The sequence below is a fragment of the Melanerpes formicivorus genome, unplaced genomic scaffold, assembly GCF_026170545.1.
Source record: "Melanerpes formicivorus ecotype bairdi unplaced genomic scaffold, bMelFor1.0.p_v2 SCAF_19, whole genome shotgun sequence".
Taxonomy (NCBI): domain Eukaryota; kingdom Metazoa; phylum Chordata; class Aves; order Piciformes; family Picidae; genus Melanerpes; species Melanerpes formicivorus.
Window position 1 is genome coordinate 2088056 of NW_027142371.1, and position 16748 is coordinate 2104803.

Sequence of the window (16748 nt, forward strand, 5' to 3'; positions counted from 1 at the left end):
ACTGCTGGCAGAAAATCCTACCCCTGCCCAGGCTGTTGGGAATACCAAGAGGCAGTGTTGGGTATAGAGGCATCTGGGTGTCCCTGGGTGTGCAGCTACTGCCTAGCTCTGGATGGCCTTGACTTGCAAGCTGTCAAATGGGAAGTATCTGGGGGCTCTGATGTGGCTCCTGCCTTGGGAGGAGATGGTGAGGACAGGCAGTGTTCTCCAGGGACCTGCTCCAAGCCCTTGTCCAGTGAGAATTACAAAGCATTACAAAGTCTCAGGTCACTGAGAATTTCTGCAGGTTTTCTCATGCCTCCAAGTCCCTCTGCAGGTCATCAGGGCAGCTCCACACCCTGCTACCACCTGTGCCTGCTACAGCCCCTGGGGAAGCAGTGGCAGAAGAAGGAGGAGGAAGGTTTCTCCACCAGTACAAGTGCCTGGGAGGTTGGGGCAGCCCAGCATGGCAGCTGGAAAAGAGCAGCATCTGCCACCCTCAGACCATCATCAGCTTCCAAAAGCAGGACAGGCCTCAGGCAGGCACTAAGCCTGAGCTCCCCAGAAGCAGTGCCTGGCAGCTTGGCCTGCACAAAAGCAGCAAGAAACCCAAGCAGGTTCCCCTGGCCCAGCAGCCCCCATGGTGCAGATGTCTCACCACCAGCCCTGGTGCCTCTGCCAGCTTTGCCTCGTGGCACAGCAGGTCTGTGGCATGAGCAAAGAGCCACTGAGCATTGGCAGAGCTGAATCCAGAGGGGCTGTGTGAGGCTGGCTAAGCCTCCAGATTGGGCTGCTTGTCCTTCCAGCTCCAGAAGAGGTGGGTTTTACCAGGGCAATGCCATGTGGGCTCTGGCTTGTGCAGGATCTGAAGGGCTGCTTCATTCCGTGCAGGCAGATGGAAGGTGAGAGGTGCTGGCTCCATCCTGGCCCCTCAGAGGGTGTTCCAGGTGCAGCATAGAAAGGGAAAGAGATCTCCATCTGTTGCACAGCTCTGGTGGCAAGGGCTGACAGGCCTGGAGAGGCTGGGCAGGGGGAGAGATGGGAGATGGCAACCAAGAGGCTGGGCTGGTGGGATCAGCATGAAATCACGAGGGAGGAGCTGAGGAAGCACTGACAGGCGGATTGTGAAGCTCACAGCTTGCTCTCTCCCCCGCCTCCTCTCCCTGTGCTATTTAAACCAGGGCTTACACAGCTGCTCCAGGTCTGAGATCACTGCTCCTGATTTGGGGCCATGGGTGCAAAGTGTTGCAGCTGCTGAGCAAGGTGGGGAACTGCAGTCCTGGGCATTTTGGGGGGTGGGAGGCTCTCCACCCCCCTGCCCTCCTGCCTGTGAGCTGCCACACACCTCAAAGGGCCTGTGGGAGCATCCAGGTGAAGATCTTTCAAACCAGCCCTTCATGCCAGCCCAGGGGTGCCTGCACTACCCTCCCTGCCTGTGTGCTCCAGGCTGTGCAGCCCAGGGCCATGCTCCTGGCTCATTGTCCCTTCCCTGCCCACACATGGGACAAAGGGACAGGCTGGGGCTAGAAGGGGCTGAGAATCTTGCATGGTGTCCTGTTGCCCATGAGCAGGAAGAACTGCTGTGACCCAAGAATGGATGTGAAGTCCTATCACTGCCTCCAGTGTGGTGTAGAACTTGGCAGGGAGCAGGCTGCCATGCCAGAGAGCATGCCCCAAAGAGAGGCACCAGGTGAGGAACCCTCTCAGCCCCCCAGCAGCCCTGCCTGGCCCAGCACTGCTCTGCTGCCAGCCATTCCCAGCAGCGAGGCTGCTGCTCAGCCCTGGCCTTGCCTGCTTGGCCATCACTGTCTCAGGGACCAGATCCCAGACATTTTAAGACTGGCACAAGACATCCCCAGTCAGAACAAGCCTGTGCAGATTTGAGGTGACATCAAAGCCCAAAGCTGCCTCCAGGCAAGCCTGAGCACCAAGAAAGGTTGTCAGTGTGAAGGTCATTGGCCAGGGTGGGTGAAGGAGCCCAGGGCATCCCCATGCTGGGTGGGCAATGCCACCATCCCACAGTGTGCACCAAGACCCAGCTGCTTCCCAGCTCTGGGACAGTCACTCCGCCTCCTTCTAACGCCCAGCAAATATCCCCAGGGATAATACCCCTGGGTATAAACACTGCCCACACCCTGTGGAAGGGAGCCAGCCCTGGCATACCCCTGCAGCAGGCAGGGCTGGGGGCACATCCCTCTGCTCCCCCTTGTGACAAAGAACCAACCACCAGCGCTGGATTCACCTTTTATTAAACTGCCAAGAACGAACAGAGGAGAGAGCAAAGCCTGCCCTGGGGCCTTCCCAATGCTGGTGCTCCACATGCCTTCCCCACCAGGAAAAAGGGAAAAAGCCCCTCAGAGAGTATTTGGGATGGAACTAAGAGTGAAAATGCCTGTTATTAGGGGGAGGAGGGGGAAGGTGAAGTGGAGTTCCTACAGATCTGCTTTCTTGGAGACAATGCAGGATGGACATGGGCCATGTTGGGGAGCACAGGTGAAAGAGTCTCCCAGGTGGGGCTGTGTGTCACCCACATCCCAGCCAGGAATGCACACCAAGATGGGGTCACCTGCCTCTGGTCACCCCAGCAGCCATGACCACAAGCCCATGGACTCCTGGGGACTGGAAAGAGGTGAGGAGCAGGCATGCTTGCTGGGTGGGCAGAAGGAGGAAAGGTAGTGAAGGAAAGGGTGATTTTAGGTGATGACCACCAGGGCCAAGCTTCTTCAGGTGGCTCTCCCTGGAGCTGTGCTCTTGGCACAGTCTAGGCTTAGCAAAGAGCAGGGTTGTGGTGGGGCTGGAGGAGTTCAGCTTCCCCTGCAAATGGGACTGCATCCCACCAGCCAGCTCAGCCTGGAGAAGCTACCAGTAGTGAGGTAAGGTGTGCAGATGGGTAAGGGGCTGAGCACGTCCAGCTTCCAGAAGTACTGCACCAGCCACAAACCTGAGCTGAGACCTGGGGGGGGTTGGCCATGGGAGGTGCAGTGCCATGAAGCTGTCCCCAATATCCTGAGCAGCAGGACCTCAGCCTGTCCCCTCCTGCCCACCCACCAACTGCAAACCTGCTGTGTGGCACCAACTTACCTGCACCCAGGGTCAGGGGACAACTTAAAGCTCCCCAGCCCTGCTGGGCTCACTAACATGGGCTTGGCTTTCAGTGTCCTCTCAGCAAGCGCAGCCCAGCCTGTGCCTCAAGGGGCACACAGCCAAGGCTGGGCAGAGTGGGAGGGCAGCAATGTCTCCATTTGGGGAGCAGAGGGAGGTGGGAAAGCAAACCTAGAGGCTGCTGGACTTCACAGTGGGGAACCTCTTGCCAGACCCAGACGCTTGAACCTGCATGGGAGGAAAAAGCAAACAGAAACTAAAGATGCCATTCGGTGCGGCTGAAAGGAGGGAGGGTTTCTCAGCAGGGTTTAAACGCTCCTGCTGGACCCTGCTTGGGGCTGGCTGCCAGCTGAAAGGGGGGGGAAGGGGAGCAGTAAGAAGGAGCTGACATTCTGTTCTTCATTCCTCATCGTGGTTAAGAGTTGAGCGTCCTCCTAGATGGATTTCCTGCGCAGCCGGGCGTGGTGCCGGCAGCGGGGGCTGCCGGAGGACAAGGTGCTGCCGGGGGAGGAGCCGGTGGGCCCCCGCGTGCTCAGGGACACCTCGTCGATTTTGTAGGAAATGGAGTTGTAGTACACGGGGTTGGTGTGGCAGCTGAGGGTCTCGGGGTGGGAGGGCACGGGGCTGCCGCAGAGCTGCGGCCGGTAGCACAGGCACGTGCAGAAGGAGGGCACGGCGGCCGCCGCGTGGGCCGACTGGCGCCGCTGCCGCTCCTCCAGGATCAGAGGGATGAGGTTCATCTGGCTGGTCCTGTCCTCGCTGGGCAGGAAAATGGCGTTGGGGGCGCGGCCGTCCCCGGCGGGCCGGGGCTGGAGGTTGCCGCGGGCTCTCCTCAGCGAGGCGCGCTCCTCGGCGTCCCGCCGCTCGTCCTCCGAGTTCATCGTCAGGAAGCGCAGCACCACCAGGTTGAGGAAGGCGCCGATGACCGTCAGCCCCACCAGGATGTACATGAAGCTGAAGGCCACGTACGGGGGCTTCTTCTGCAGCGCCTCGTTCTTCTGCAGGGCCACGAAGTCGCCGAAGCCGATGGTGGTCAAGGTGATGAAGCAGTAGTAATAGGCGTGGAAGAAAGTCCAGCCCTCAAAATAAGAGAAGGCTGCGGCGCCGATGCACAAGGTCCCCATGCAGGACAGAAAGCCAACCAGGACCATGTTCTCCATGGAGACATTGGTTGTCCTCATGCCCAGACACTTCTTGATCTTCTTGAGCAGCAGCCTCACGACGGTGTTCATGCGCTCCCCCAGGCTCTGGAACATGACCAGTGTCAGGGGGATGCCCAGGATGGCGTAGAACATGCAGAAAACCTTGCCGGCATCCGTGCCTGGGGCGGCGTGCCCGTAGCCTGCCAAAGGAAGAGGGAGGACAGGCAGGTGTCAGGGTCTCACTGGGGTTTCCAGCGAGACTGACCTGGGACCAAGAGGAGCAGTGGAATAAGGGGAAAATGGGGAATGAATTGGTAACAGATCTGCAGGGGCACAGGGTGGCAATGGTAGGTTGCATGCAGGCAGGACCTCGTTTGGCCTTTAAGGAGAGCAGGTCCTCTCCTGACAGCCCTAGGGCTGGATTGAGTGATCCCCACAGCAAGGGAGGACAGAGGGTCCATGGGACACTCAAACCAGCAGTGGCAAGTCACCCTGTGGGAAGGGATGCTGCCAGCCACTGCTAACCAAAACTGCCCTTGCAGGGCCATCATCGCCTCCCCCTGGCACCTGCTCTGGCCCCTCCAGTGCCATGTGCCTCTTTGGGCTATATGATCACTCACTGCACAGACTGCTACAAGCAGGAGCTATAGGGCCCCTGTGCTATAGGGTGAGTTCCCACAGGAGCAGCTAAGCCTGGGAGGACTTCTGCAGAGCAACTTCAGCTTTGCTCCAGTGTTACTCAGGCCATGAAGCAATGCTGGACCACTGGGGGAGAGGGGCTGTGCTGTTTTAGATGCAGGGAAGTACTTACGCCAGCGCAGCCCTGTCAGCCCTCGTCCCAGGGACGAGGCTCTCCTTGAATGCCTTCTGTGATTTAATTTCCCCACTTTGCTCCACATTTCAGAGCTGTGACTCAGGGACACACACAATTACACCCTGAGTGGGGATGAGGTGTTCACCGGGACATGCCAGGCTTCCGCAGTGGCTCAGCGCCCACCTCACCTCATTACAGACACTGAACAGGCACCAGTGGCCTCTGACCCAAGAGGATGAGTAAGGAAGTGGGTGCCAGGAAGGCAGGCAGGCAGCATGGGGAGTAACAGCATCCAAGGGCATCCCAGCCTTGCTTTTCAGTTTCTGTAAGAAACTTCCTGTCTGAGGCTGGCTGCAGAGCTGTGCTCTAGCATGGCCTGTGGCAAACACCTCTTTGTCTGGTCCCTTCTTGCCTGTGAATTTTGCAGGAAGAAATGGGGGGAAAGCCCCTTTTTGGGGTTTTTTATTCTTTTTGTTTCCTAGTCCTGCTCACAGCTGTGGCTTGGCTTCCCTCAGTCTCTGCTGCCAGTGGATTTCCAGGACTTTGTAGGGAAGCTGTTAGTATGCAGCAGTGGGAAGCCCAGAGGATGATAACCAAGTTGTCCCGAGCTCCTGCTCCAGGAAAGTCCTGCAATGGGACACGGCTGGGAGGCTGAGGACAGTGTTGCACTCCACCACGCTGTGCTCTGAGATGCAAGGGGGCAGGGAGGGGCCAGTTCCTAGTTGCTGTTTCTAAAACCACACAATCAAAAGCTGCTAAACTTCCAGCCTACAATGACACATTTCACACAACGCAGAGCAGGCGGGAGGCTGCAGTGGCCATAAAACCCCCACTCAGATCCAGGCTTAACAACCCGGTGCAATTATCAAGCGCAGGGCTGCCAGATAATCCAGTGACAGCCGTGAGGAGGTAAATACAACGACCCACAAGAGCAGTAAGCTGAAAAACAGTAGTTGTACCCGGAGAGACTGCTGAAAGAGCATTTGAGTGATGCTTTGGAAGTGACAAAGGGAATTAGAAAGAGTAAACGCAGCCACATTAACCTCGGACCGGATCTGGAGCAGGGCCTGACGGAAAGAGACCTGAGCTGCCAGCGTTTGGGAAATACGGGCCCCAGGCTGGAATTCTTTATGGCAGGGGCGTGTGATAAGTGCAGCAATTGTTTGTCGCTGTCACCAGAACAATGATGGAAATGAAGCTGCAGCCTGTCAGGAGATGATGGAGATCCTCCCTGAAACCATCCATCCTACCCTCCCGCTGGGGCTCATCGCTAACCCTGTGCTGAGCCCCTCTCTCTTTGCTGGCCATGTGCGTTGCCAGTTGCACAAACCTCACCTCGCATCTTGTGGGGGCACATGGAGCACCGCCAGGGCAGGCCCTGTGGGGTAGCTGTCCCTCTGCCACCTCTCACCCCCTGGGAATACAGTACAGCTGATCCCACCAGCCTTTCTCCTGAGGGAGGATGCTTTCAGCTACCAGCTATGTTTCAGCCATCCCAAGGCCCTTGGTAAGGCTGAGCACTGTCCCATGGATGAGGAGGGAGCTGTTGGCTGGGGAAGGGCAGGTTCAGCCTTAGGGTTCCTGCCTCCAAACCATGTTTGCAGACTGAAATCCCAGCACCAGCAATGATCTGAGCCCAGAATCCCATGCCTGTCTACTCCCACAGGATGCTCAGGGTGCAGGGATTAATAGAAGTGCATTAATTAAACAATGCTCAACTCCCATGTGGCCAAGCTCACCTGGCACTAAGGCAATCCTCAGCTGATGTGCCTTCATTCTCTTGCAGAACTGAAGTGGGCAGACAAAGGCACAGGGCTCTGGTTTGGGTAACTGTCTACATGGGGGGGGTTTAATACCACTCATTTTGCCCCAGGCCAGCTGACCCTCATCTCTCTGCAGGTTCCCCTGCAGGCTGAGCCAGATTCAGTGCCTGGTGGCTGTCCTGGCTCCCTGAAGCCAGGTCTCAAGCAGCCAAACAGGCAAGAGTTCTGAGCTGGCAGAGAAGCCAGCAGTTCTTGCCCAGCTCATCAGCATGTCTTGCTGGCTACAACCCTGCACAGAGAGCAGGGCAGGGCTCCCACCTCAGTCTTCCTGCACCCCCATCAACTTCTGCCGCTGCCTTCCACAAAGACGCCTGCAAGAAGCTCTGTGTCCTGCCATCTCTGGGATAACGTGCATGGACCATCGCAGCACCCCTGGTATTCCCTAGCCTGCCCAGGGATCACCTCTCGACTGCTGGGCACTGGGGGTCCCACAGGGTCAGCTCCGGGGAATGGCCTGAAGGGATATCCCAGCCTTGCGAGGGTGAGATCTGCCTCTCCTATGCAGGCAGCACGCCCCTCACCCTCTCCCCACGGCTGTGCCGGGGCACCCAGAGGTGGTGGAGGTGTGGGAGGGTTTGGAGGTGCAGAGGTATGGGGATGGAGGGAAGTTGGGATGAGGAGGTGTGGGGATGGAGAAGTGCTGGGATAGACGGATGGAGGGATAGGGACATGAGGTGGTAGTACAGGGAGATAGGGATGGAGAGGTGCCGGGATATGGAGTCACAGGCATGTGGAGATGGTGTGGTACAGGAACGTGAGGGTGGAGAGGTGCCGGGATATGAGGTCGGAGAGATACGGGGATGGAGAGGTGCCGGGATGTGGGAGCCGAGGGGCACAGGACGCAGCCCGGGGGCCAGCACTCACCGATGGTGGTGATGACCGTGATGGCGAAGTAGAAGGAGCCGGCGAACTTCCACTGGCGCCCGGCGCGGTGCGGCTCGGCCTGCAGCACCAGGCGCTCCAGCTCCCGGTAGTCGTCCGCGGAGAAGCGATACTTCCTCCGCAGCTCCCCGCGCTTCTGCTCCAGCAGCCGCTTGCGGCCGCTCTCCGCCTCCGACTCCAGCGCATCGAAGACGGCGGCTCCCACCAGCAGGTAGGAGAAGATGCAGAGGATGAGCGCGGCCGTGCGCAGGTTCTGCCGCTTCATGGCGAGGGGCGGCCGCCGGCGCCTCAGCCCGGGCTCCGCATGGCCCCGCGCCCGCCGCCGCCCCCCGCCGCGCAGCCCCCGCGCACCGCCCCCTGCGCGCCCGCGCAGCGAGTCCCGGGCACCGCGCACCGCCCCCGGCACGGAGAGGGTCCAGGGCACCGCGCACCGCCCCCCGCCACGCAGAGGGTCCAGGCACCGCGCACCCAGTCCTGGGGCACCGCAAACCTTCTCCTGCGGGCAGCGGGCACCACCTGCTCCAGGCACTGAATCCCCGGGCACTGCACACCGCTTTCTTTGAGTACTGGCTCTCCAGGCTGCTGTGGGCACCGGTGTCAGCTCCCATTCGCCTTAGTACCTGCACACCCTGCCCCCACCCTGCCCGGCAGCCCTGGGCTGGAGCGGGCAGTCCCAGGCTGCAGGTGAGCCCACACCAGGCCGTGCTCCATCCCATGCTGCTGACATTAGTAATGATCCCTTTCCCCAGAGGTACAACCAGCTGCATGCTCCTAGGCTGGAGGAGCTTTGTGTGCCAGTACCCTCTCTGCCTGCCCTGCTCAAAAGCAGAGACTTTTGGAGGGGTGGGAGGGTATGCTGCCCCTGCTCCCACAGTCCCATGGTGCTATCCCTGTGTGGGGAGCCCTCACCCCACTCTTCCCCTGGGCTCTGGACACAGAGGTGCCACATCACCCCCATGGCAGTGAGGGACACGCTACGGTGTTGTGTGTCCTCTCTGCTTTGTCCAGCCTGGCCTGGCCTGGCCTGTTGTGTCCAGTGCTGCTTTGGGAGAGCAGAAAGGGACAAAACCACCAGGCTCAGTATTTCTGCTGATTTCTGTGACACGATGCTGCAGGGATGGGAGGACATGAGGCCACCAGCCTGGTGCTGGCATGGGGTCAGTGAGTGGGACCTCCCTACACTGATGCACTGTGGACAGCCCAGGTGGGCTCAGGTGAGCAGGAAAATGACCCCTTGGAGGAGGCAGAGCCCACAAAGAGAAGACCCTGCTTCTCATTACTGGGTTTCTGAGCTTTTGTGTAACCCTCCTGTTTCACTTTTAAATATAGAAAGATACTTCTTGGAGTTGGGTGCTGCAGGAGATGGTGTCTCCAAGAAACAAGCTCTCCTTTTGACTTGGAATAAAACAAAAAAGGAAAACAAGGCAGCAAGCAGGCTGGCATCCTTCTGCTCCCAGCTCGTCTCTCTCTGCAGAAGATGAGATGCTCAGGGCTGTAATTGCAGCCATGGAGCCTTGAATTGGGCATAGGGAAAACTTCCCAACCTTAAAGACAGCGAAACACCGGTATGGTTTGGGAAGATTGTGTCAGCCCCATCCCTGGAGGGGTTTGCAAACGAGATGAGCAAATGTCCAGGTGTCTGCTGGCAGTGCTCTGGGTACAGCCAATGCTCTCCTGGAGCAGGGGATGGCTCAGTGCCCTCTGGAGCCCCTTCAGCCCTGTCCTCTGCCCTTCCATGGCCAGCACAGGGGACACAGTGCCCTTTCTTGCTGTAAGCATGAACTCTTTTTCACCCTGGACACTTGCCACTTCCCTCCTCCCTGCTGAGCCTCTGTTCCAAGCACCATTAGTGAGAGTTGTTATTGAAGAAAAAGCAGAGGCTCCAGCAGCAGCAGCACAAGCTGTCGGTGGGTTGCTGCTCAACATCGTAGCACTTGTGGCCTCTTAAATCACTCTGCAAAGCCTTTGCTGGAGGAATGTGTCTGCTTTATGTTCTTTGTGTTGTCACTTCAGCCCTGGGATGCTGTCAGACCTCCAGACCCAGAGCAAGGTGTGGGCTGCCTGCTAGAGAAGATAGACTTCACCTGCTGCCAAGCAGCTGCTGGCAGTTTTTTCCACGGGTCAGCAATGACATCCCACCCCCACCTTGGAGACAGAACTGAGCTCCTGCTGGTTCCATTAAAGAGGAAGGAGATCTTATGGGGATCACCTCACCATGTGCCTATCACATCACTGGGGATTCCACTGCCCCACAGGTGAAATGTTGGGGTCCCCAGGTAATATTTGGAGCATCTACCCAAGGCCAGATGGTCTGTGCAGATGCTGGGCCAACATGCCAGTGCAGGTTCAAGCATGCAAATCCCTGAGAGAGACTCTCCAGCCATAGGTGAAGAGAGGCACAAGGAACTTGCACAGTTCCCTTTAGCAGCAGCATCAATCTTAGATGTTCACAGGCTTCCTACATCCTCCACAGTTTGTTTCCAAAAGCATCTCTGCAGTGACAGCCAGCAGTGCTTGGGCAGGGATGACAGAGAACAGCCTTCTCAAAACACTGCTTGCACAGGGAGGAGGTATGGGAGATATGGGCATGGAATCTCACCCTGCCTGTGCCTGGGGCCACTTTCACCCCTGCAGTATGAACAGCTCTCAGTGCTTCCTTGAAGTGGATCCTGCTAGCCCTGTTCTCTTTGGGTCTTGTGCTGGCTTGACCTCGTTTGCCCCTAAGGTCTTCTTCTGGTCCCAGAAGAAATCTTCACCTGGCAGTATCTTGTGGCACGGGTCTATGCTTGGCACAGGCTTTCACTGCTCCTCAGAGGGTCAGAGATTCAGGCAAGACCTTTTTCTGGAAACAAAGGTGCTGTCTGTAGAGCAGCACTGGAAGAGGCTCTCATTCTGCACAGGCACGATGCAACAGCTGCTGATCATTGAATCATTGAATCAGTCAGGTTGGAAAAGACCTCAGAGATCATCAAGTCCAACCTATTACCTAACACCTAACACCTCCTGACAACTAAACCATGGCTCCAAGTGCCACATCCAAGCCTTTCCTGAACACCTCCAGGGATGGTGACTCCACCACCTCCCTGGGCAGCACATTCCAGTGGACAATCTCTATGGGAAGAACTTTCTCTTCACCTCCAGTCTAAGCCTGCCCTGGCACAGCTTGAGACTTTGTCCTCTTGTTCTGGTTGCCTGGAAGAAGAGACCATCTCACAGGGGCTTGGCACATCTCTAGTTTCTCCTTTTGGGGTTTGCTTTGGCAGGTCACAGGATCTTGAGGAATAACAGAACAAGGGGACAGAGTCTCAAGCTGTGCCAGGGGAGGTTTAGACTCGAGGTGAGGAGAAAGTTCTTCACTGAGAGAGTCATTCGTCATTGGAGTGTGCTGCCCAGGGAGGTGGTGGAGTCACCGTCCCTGGAGGTGTTCCAGAGGGGATTGGATGTGGCACTTGGTGCCATGGTCTAGTCATGAGGTCTGTGGTGACAGGTTGGACTCGATGATCCTCGAGGTCTCTTCCAACCTTAGTTATACTGTGATACTGTGAAATTCTGCTCCAGTGGAATGAGTGTAGCAGGATCCATTTCCTAATGAGACACACACACCCCCAGTAACAAATCCAGCAGTGATGGAACCAGGAGCATGTGGCAGTGACACACAGAGCCCTCTTCTGAACAGGGCTCCCGAGTTCAGATGGTGCCGGCATCAGCTCTGTGTCCCTACTGCTCACACGCTGCTGCTTCCTGCACACAGGGAGCATGAGTGAGACCAAACAGTGTCACATCATTGTGGTGCAGGGCAGCCTCTCTGGAGCAGGAGAAGGAAAGTCTCACCCTTTCCATCGGGAAGCTGCCTCAGTTCAACCCTTGCCTTCCCCTCTCCCCCTGACTGGAGAAAGGTCAGGCTGGAGCCGCAGGATCAGGCCAGCAGGGTAATGTGCTTTATCATTGATTTCCAGTGAGGAGCTGCGTTATGAGATTAAATGTCTCATTTTTATTGCATGGGAGGGCAGGGAGGGAGAGAGAGAGCAAAAATAAAACAGAAGTCGAGGTGATGATGTCTTTGTGTGTAAGGTTCTTCTGACTGGGAGCCAACGTGCCTTGTTTGTTTGGTCATTTGGAGGTGAACTTTGAGAAGCTGCTTCCTTCCCAGGGTGATAAACAAAGTCAAGCCTCATCTGTGTTTAAACCAGGGCCTAATTAATCTGTTTAATTGGCTCACATCTACTAATTCCAGGCTGGCAGGGAATTTATGAAAAAGCTTTTCTAGTTTGAATGGATTGAAATAAGCAAAGCTGCTTAACCCTCTCAGGTGAAAGATGCTAAGTAAGGGGTGGCTTCCCCAGCAGTGTGGGTCTGTGTGAGCTGGTCCCACAGCCCAGTGGAAGAGGGGAGTGATGGGAGACCCCCAGCAGCTTTGCTCAAGCTGCTTCAGGCATGGGTGCTGCCTTGGGCTGCACAGACAGATCCTGGTCCCCAGGTGAAGGGGTCTGTGTCAGTGGGACCTGCAGTCCCAGCACCAACCACGCTGCCCACGCAGGGATGGCTGATGGCCAAGGATGGACTCTGACAGGCACCAACCCCCTCCTTGGGTTTTGGATGTGAGGTGCTCCAGTTCTCCAGGGGCTTGAGGACCATCCTGGGGTGCTCTGCTGCTCTGAGGTTTTTTTTAAGACCAAATTGATGTTTTTCTCCTGCCTTAGCAGAAGCCTTGGCTGCTGTGGCTGTAATGCCATTTAAGCCCCAGATTACAGCCTCCCAGTGCCACAGGGTATTTTTAAAGCAATGGATTAGTTCATTTCTGAAAAGGATTAGATACTGAGATACCAGCTGCAGCTGCCCAGATGACAGTGGGATCCCAGGCACTGCTTGGCTCTCCCAGGGCCGGTGGCACTGGGAGCTGGGCACTGGGACCCATCCCTTCTTTCCATGCCAGGGATAAAGGTGACATCTTCTTCTGTTGATAGAGTCCCTGATCACATCCAAGCTGGATTTAGCAGCATTTGCTCCATAGATCTTACTGTAAAACACTCTCCTGCTAGCCAGGGCTGCCTTGTCTCTGTCCTGCAGGCCATGCTTGGGGCTGCTGGAGGCTCAGGAACCTCATGGCTTTCTGCTCTGGGATTTCCCTGCTGCCTCCCTCTCTGACTCTCTTTAGCTCAGATGGCTGCAGGCACTTTGCTGTGTTGTAATCTGGAAGCCCAGCAAGGGAGTTAATGAAGTGTTGGGTATAAACTGGTTGCAAATGCAGCTTGCCTCCACATGGTCACCATGGATGTGGCTTGGAGGTTTCAAACCCCAGGGCAGGTGAACACAGCTCCACATACGAATGTCTTCAACCTTCTTGCCTAGTACCAGCCATGCTAAACCTCAGCTGTGCCTCCTCCTGCTACCTCACAGCCCACTTGTGGCCCTCCCCCACATACCCCTCCTACCCAAAACAGGTCCTTCAAAGGGCTGCACAGCCTCGTCCTCCCCAGCAGCCCGATCTTGCTGGTGCTCGTACACAAAGCAGACCTGGGCTGGGAATGCTGACAGAGCTCTTGACAGCTTATGGTCACAAACTCTATTTTCAGCCTAATAAGTTTTTTATTTGCTTGGAAAGTTGTCAGCTGAACAGCAGCCAGGCACAAAGTACCTGCCATAAAGTGCCTGGACCACAACCAACCGGGAAAGGTGCCGCTCCGCTTTAGCAAGTTCTTGATCTCAGCCGCTTTGGTTGGTTCATTTATTTGATGTGAGGATCTTGGCTTTAAGAGTAAAATAATAGCATAAACTAATAATGCCCCTGCTTAATAGTTTGTGGAAATATTTGCTGAGAGCCTGTTCAGTCAGAACTGGCAACCAATTTGGGTGGGAGCTCAGAGGTGGGGAGGCTCCACCCTGATGCTGGGGTGGGCTAGTCCCTGTGAGGATTCACTGGACCCCAAGGCTTTGGGAACATGTCTGGAGAAGGGTCCCATTCTCTGGGAAGGTTAACCTGGAGATGAGCTGCCACAGCCTCAGACTCACCACATCAACACATCAAACCCTTGGCCAAGTGGAGAGGAGGGCTTGACCCTGAGTGTGCCTCTGCCGCAACCACAGTGATGCCGTGGCGCTATAAATGACTCTCCTGCATCACAGCCCGCGGGGCTGCCAGGAAGGTCAAGGGCAGGAGCAGGGAAAGGGTCTGGGAATGAATTACAAATATGTGAGCCTCTTTCAGAGGGTGCCCTGATGACAGCTTCACCCCTGTCCTGCAAGGCAGTCCCTTGCTGCAGGGACAGGAATGGTCCTGAAGCACTGTAGTGTTCCTGTTCCTGTTAGTCAGCCTGTGGTGAGCCATGGGCTCTGGCACGCTGGGTGGCACATCGTAACCCTCGTAGCACCCACTGAGCTCTGCAGCACTTCTGAGAGCTCTGTAGCTAGCTTCAGTGGCAAAGGCATCTACCTTCATTAACTGGGTCCCCAGGACCCGTGGCACTGCAGGACAGCAGGTCCCACTGCCGGGCATCCCAGGCTGGCTGGGGCAGGAGGCAGCTACAGCCAGCTCCCTCATCCCAGCTCTGGCTCCTGCCTACCTGGGGCTGCTTGATGGAGAGATGGTGGTGGCTCCCATCCCGCTGCTGAGCTGAGCCACCACCACCAGAGGGGTTAGATTTGGACATGCCAGCGCCTGGGGGCATGGCCTGGTGGTGTGGGAGCTGTGACAGCCTCGTCTGCCGCCCCAGGGCTTTGCTTCCCAGCCAGACAGTTTACAGCAAATGGTTTGTTTTGATGCTAAAAATAACTCGGTAGGAAATAAATTGGCCCCAGCACTTCAGCTGCTGAAAAGTGCATTTATCAGGAAAACTTAAGATGTCCTTTCCTGTCCTGTCTCTGAAACTCAGGGAACCGGCGCTGAGATGCTGACTGAGCTTCCCAGCCAGGCTCCAGCTCATTTTGGTGCAGTGTTTGATTCCACCAAGCTGCGTTTGCCTTTCCCTGCTAGCAGTGCTCCACGGGCTGGCCCCAGGCCCCAGGCTCCACTGCCCACAAGTGGCTGCAGCTTTGGGGCCAGGAGCGACTTCCCAGCCGAGGGAGCTGTGAATTACCCTGTGAACGTTCTCCCAGCTGTGCCATTCCTGGAGCACAGCAGGTTCCCGGTGGGAAACGAAGATAACACAAGGAAAATATTTGTTTTCTCTCCTGGTGAAAGCACCCTGCTGGGGACATATTTCTTCCTCCACCTCCAAACTGCAGATTACACTAAGTCTCGTTTCTATGCAAAGATTTTTCCAGCTGCTTCTCTCCAGGCTTTGCTCTGCACGGATTAATTTGGGACATGAGATATAGCCTCTCCAATTGCAAAAGCAAAGCTGTGTGTGCCCGGCCCAGCTGTTTGCCCAGCCCTGGCACCTTCTTTCCAGCCCTGCTCTGGGACACAGCAAAGGGCAGCACAGCTGTTCTGGGCATCAGGATGCCAAATCAGTCCGTTGCAGGGAATCAGATTAACACCAGGCTCAGCTGCAGGCAGGCAAACCACCTGAGCTGCATGAGGAAACAAACTGGAGGGTTCTCTGGGGGCTCAAATGATTCCCCACCTTTTAGGACTCTCTTGGTGTGGGAGTGGAGGTGCTGAGCAGTGACAGGAGACGATGACCATCTGGGTACCCCCACCAGGGCACCTCCACACAGGGTCAGCTCACAGACTCTGGGCATGGCCATATTGGGAGTTCTGTCTTGGGAACTGCTTACCAAGGGTCCCCTATATGTAGAAAGAGCTGTGAGCTGTCCCCCAGTCCGGGACCTGCAGGTGCTGAAGTGACCATGAGTCCATCACTCCTTCCTGCACTGTGTCTCTGGTAGAGGCTGCTGCTCAGGTTTGTCCATAAACCACCCTCTGTTCCTCACCCCTGTGGCACTGGGAAAGGAAAATAAACCTCCCTTTTGCCTTCTGGGTTTGCATCCATGGGGCTACACAGAGCTACTGACAGTGAATCTGGGGATGAGGAGTTATGAAACAGAGACCTGGCAGGCAGGAAGAAGGGGCACTCACCCACTCAGAGATTGGTTCCACCAGCTGTGGTCACAAAATCCAGCCCCAGAGAGATGGGCCATGCTCGATCCCCATGGGCAGATGGATTAAACCCCAGACTTCTCCCTAACAGTTCAGCTCTTGGAGCCCCTCTCCTTCACTGTGCAGCTTGTGCTGTTGGTGTATCTGTTCTGCAGCTGGCCCTGGGGCAAACCTGCCAGAGTTCTTCCCCACCTCCCAGCACAATGGGGTAGTGGCTCTGGCAATGGGACTGAGAGTTCTCCCCCACCTCTGCTGAGCAGCATTTCTGCATCAGAGCAAAGGCAACCAGGACACTGTTAATCTGTTTCCTGTCCTTGTGTGTCCTCTGCACGGCTGGAAGCAGCCTCTCCGAGGAGGAGCTGTGCTGCTAATGAGAGGCCTGGGAGCTTTCTGATGCTCCTTGGGGTAAACTTTGTACCCATCAGCCCAAACAAGCAGAAGAATTTCATGCTGGCTGGGCTGTGCCCTGGCATGAAGGGCTCTTCAGGGAGTCAGATCCGACCTGAGCATCTCTTGGTCAGGGCAGAGTGGAGATGTCTGGTGGAATTGAAGCTATGATCTGCTCCCAGGCTGCTGAGAAGGCAGCTCAGGTCGTGGTGCAGGGAGCAGCTCCCGGGGGGTTCTCACTGTGCCGCTCTCTGTTCTGACTCCTGCCTTGAGCAGCACTGACTGGTGGCAAAGGGCACAGAGGGCTTGCTGCTGGGGAATGTTTAGAGGGATGATCTGAAGAATGGCACATCTCTATCAAGGCTGAGCTCACCAAGCCCTCCAGGCCAGATCCCTGCCCGTGGGCTGCAGCCGCAGTCGCTTTGAGGCACATCCAAATGCGGCTCACAGCTGCAGTCTGCGCAGGGCTGAGCTGCAAGTGCATTCCCCAGCTCTGGCTCTGCCCGGGCCCCACGCTGCACAGCAGCTCCTATTTATAACTGCATGCACTGCAGGCATAATATTAGACTGATGGCCTCACA

The 16748-nt window shown here is 56.5% G+C and overlaps 1 protein-coding gene across 2 annotated transcripts; it reads right to left on the reverse strand.

Annotated features, from left to right (window-relative positions):
* Positions 1-2211: 2211 nt before the first annotated feature.
* On the reverse strand, positions 2212-8016 carry KCNK15 (potassium two pore domain channel subfamily K member 15). 2 transcript variants are annotated; one of them, XM_068149781.1, is made up of 3 exons: positions 7725-8011; positions 3471-4423; positions 2212-3309 (listed from the first exon to the last, which is right to left on the reverse strand). In XM_068149781.1, exons 1-2 carry the CDS (start codon positions 8005-8007, stop codon positions 3516-3518), a joined length of 1191 nt encoding a protein of 396 aa, XP_068005882.1. In that variant the 5' UTR covers positions 8008-8011; the 3' UTR covers positions 2212-3309; positions 3471-3515. The 2 variants fall into 2 exon arrangements, with proteins under 2 accessions (XP_068005882.1, XP_068005883.1); XM_068149782.1 differs by having other exon boundaries at positions 2212-4423; positions 7725-8016.
* Positions 8017-16748: the final 8732 nt, after the last annotated feature.

Bases quoted from the DNA above. Each gene is read 5' to 3' on its own strand.
- KCNK15 (XM_068149782.1), bottom strand. From the start codon at position 8,007: ATGAAGCGGCAGAACCTGCGCACGGCCGCGCTCATCCTCTGCATCTTC. The intron at 4,424-7,724 runs GTGAGTGCTGGC...TTCCTTTGGCAG, and splicing joins CACGGTCATCACCACCATCG to GCTACGGGCACGCCGCCCCA.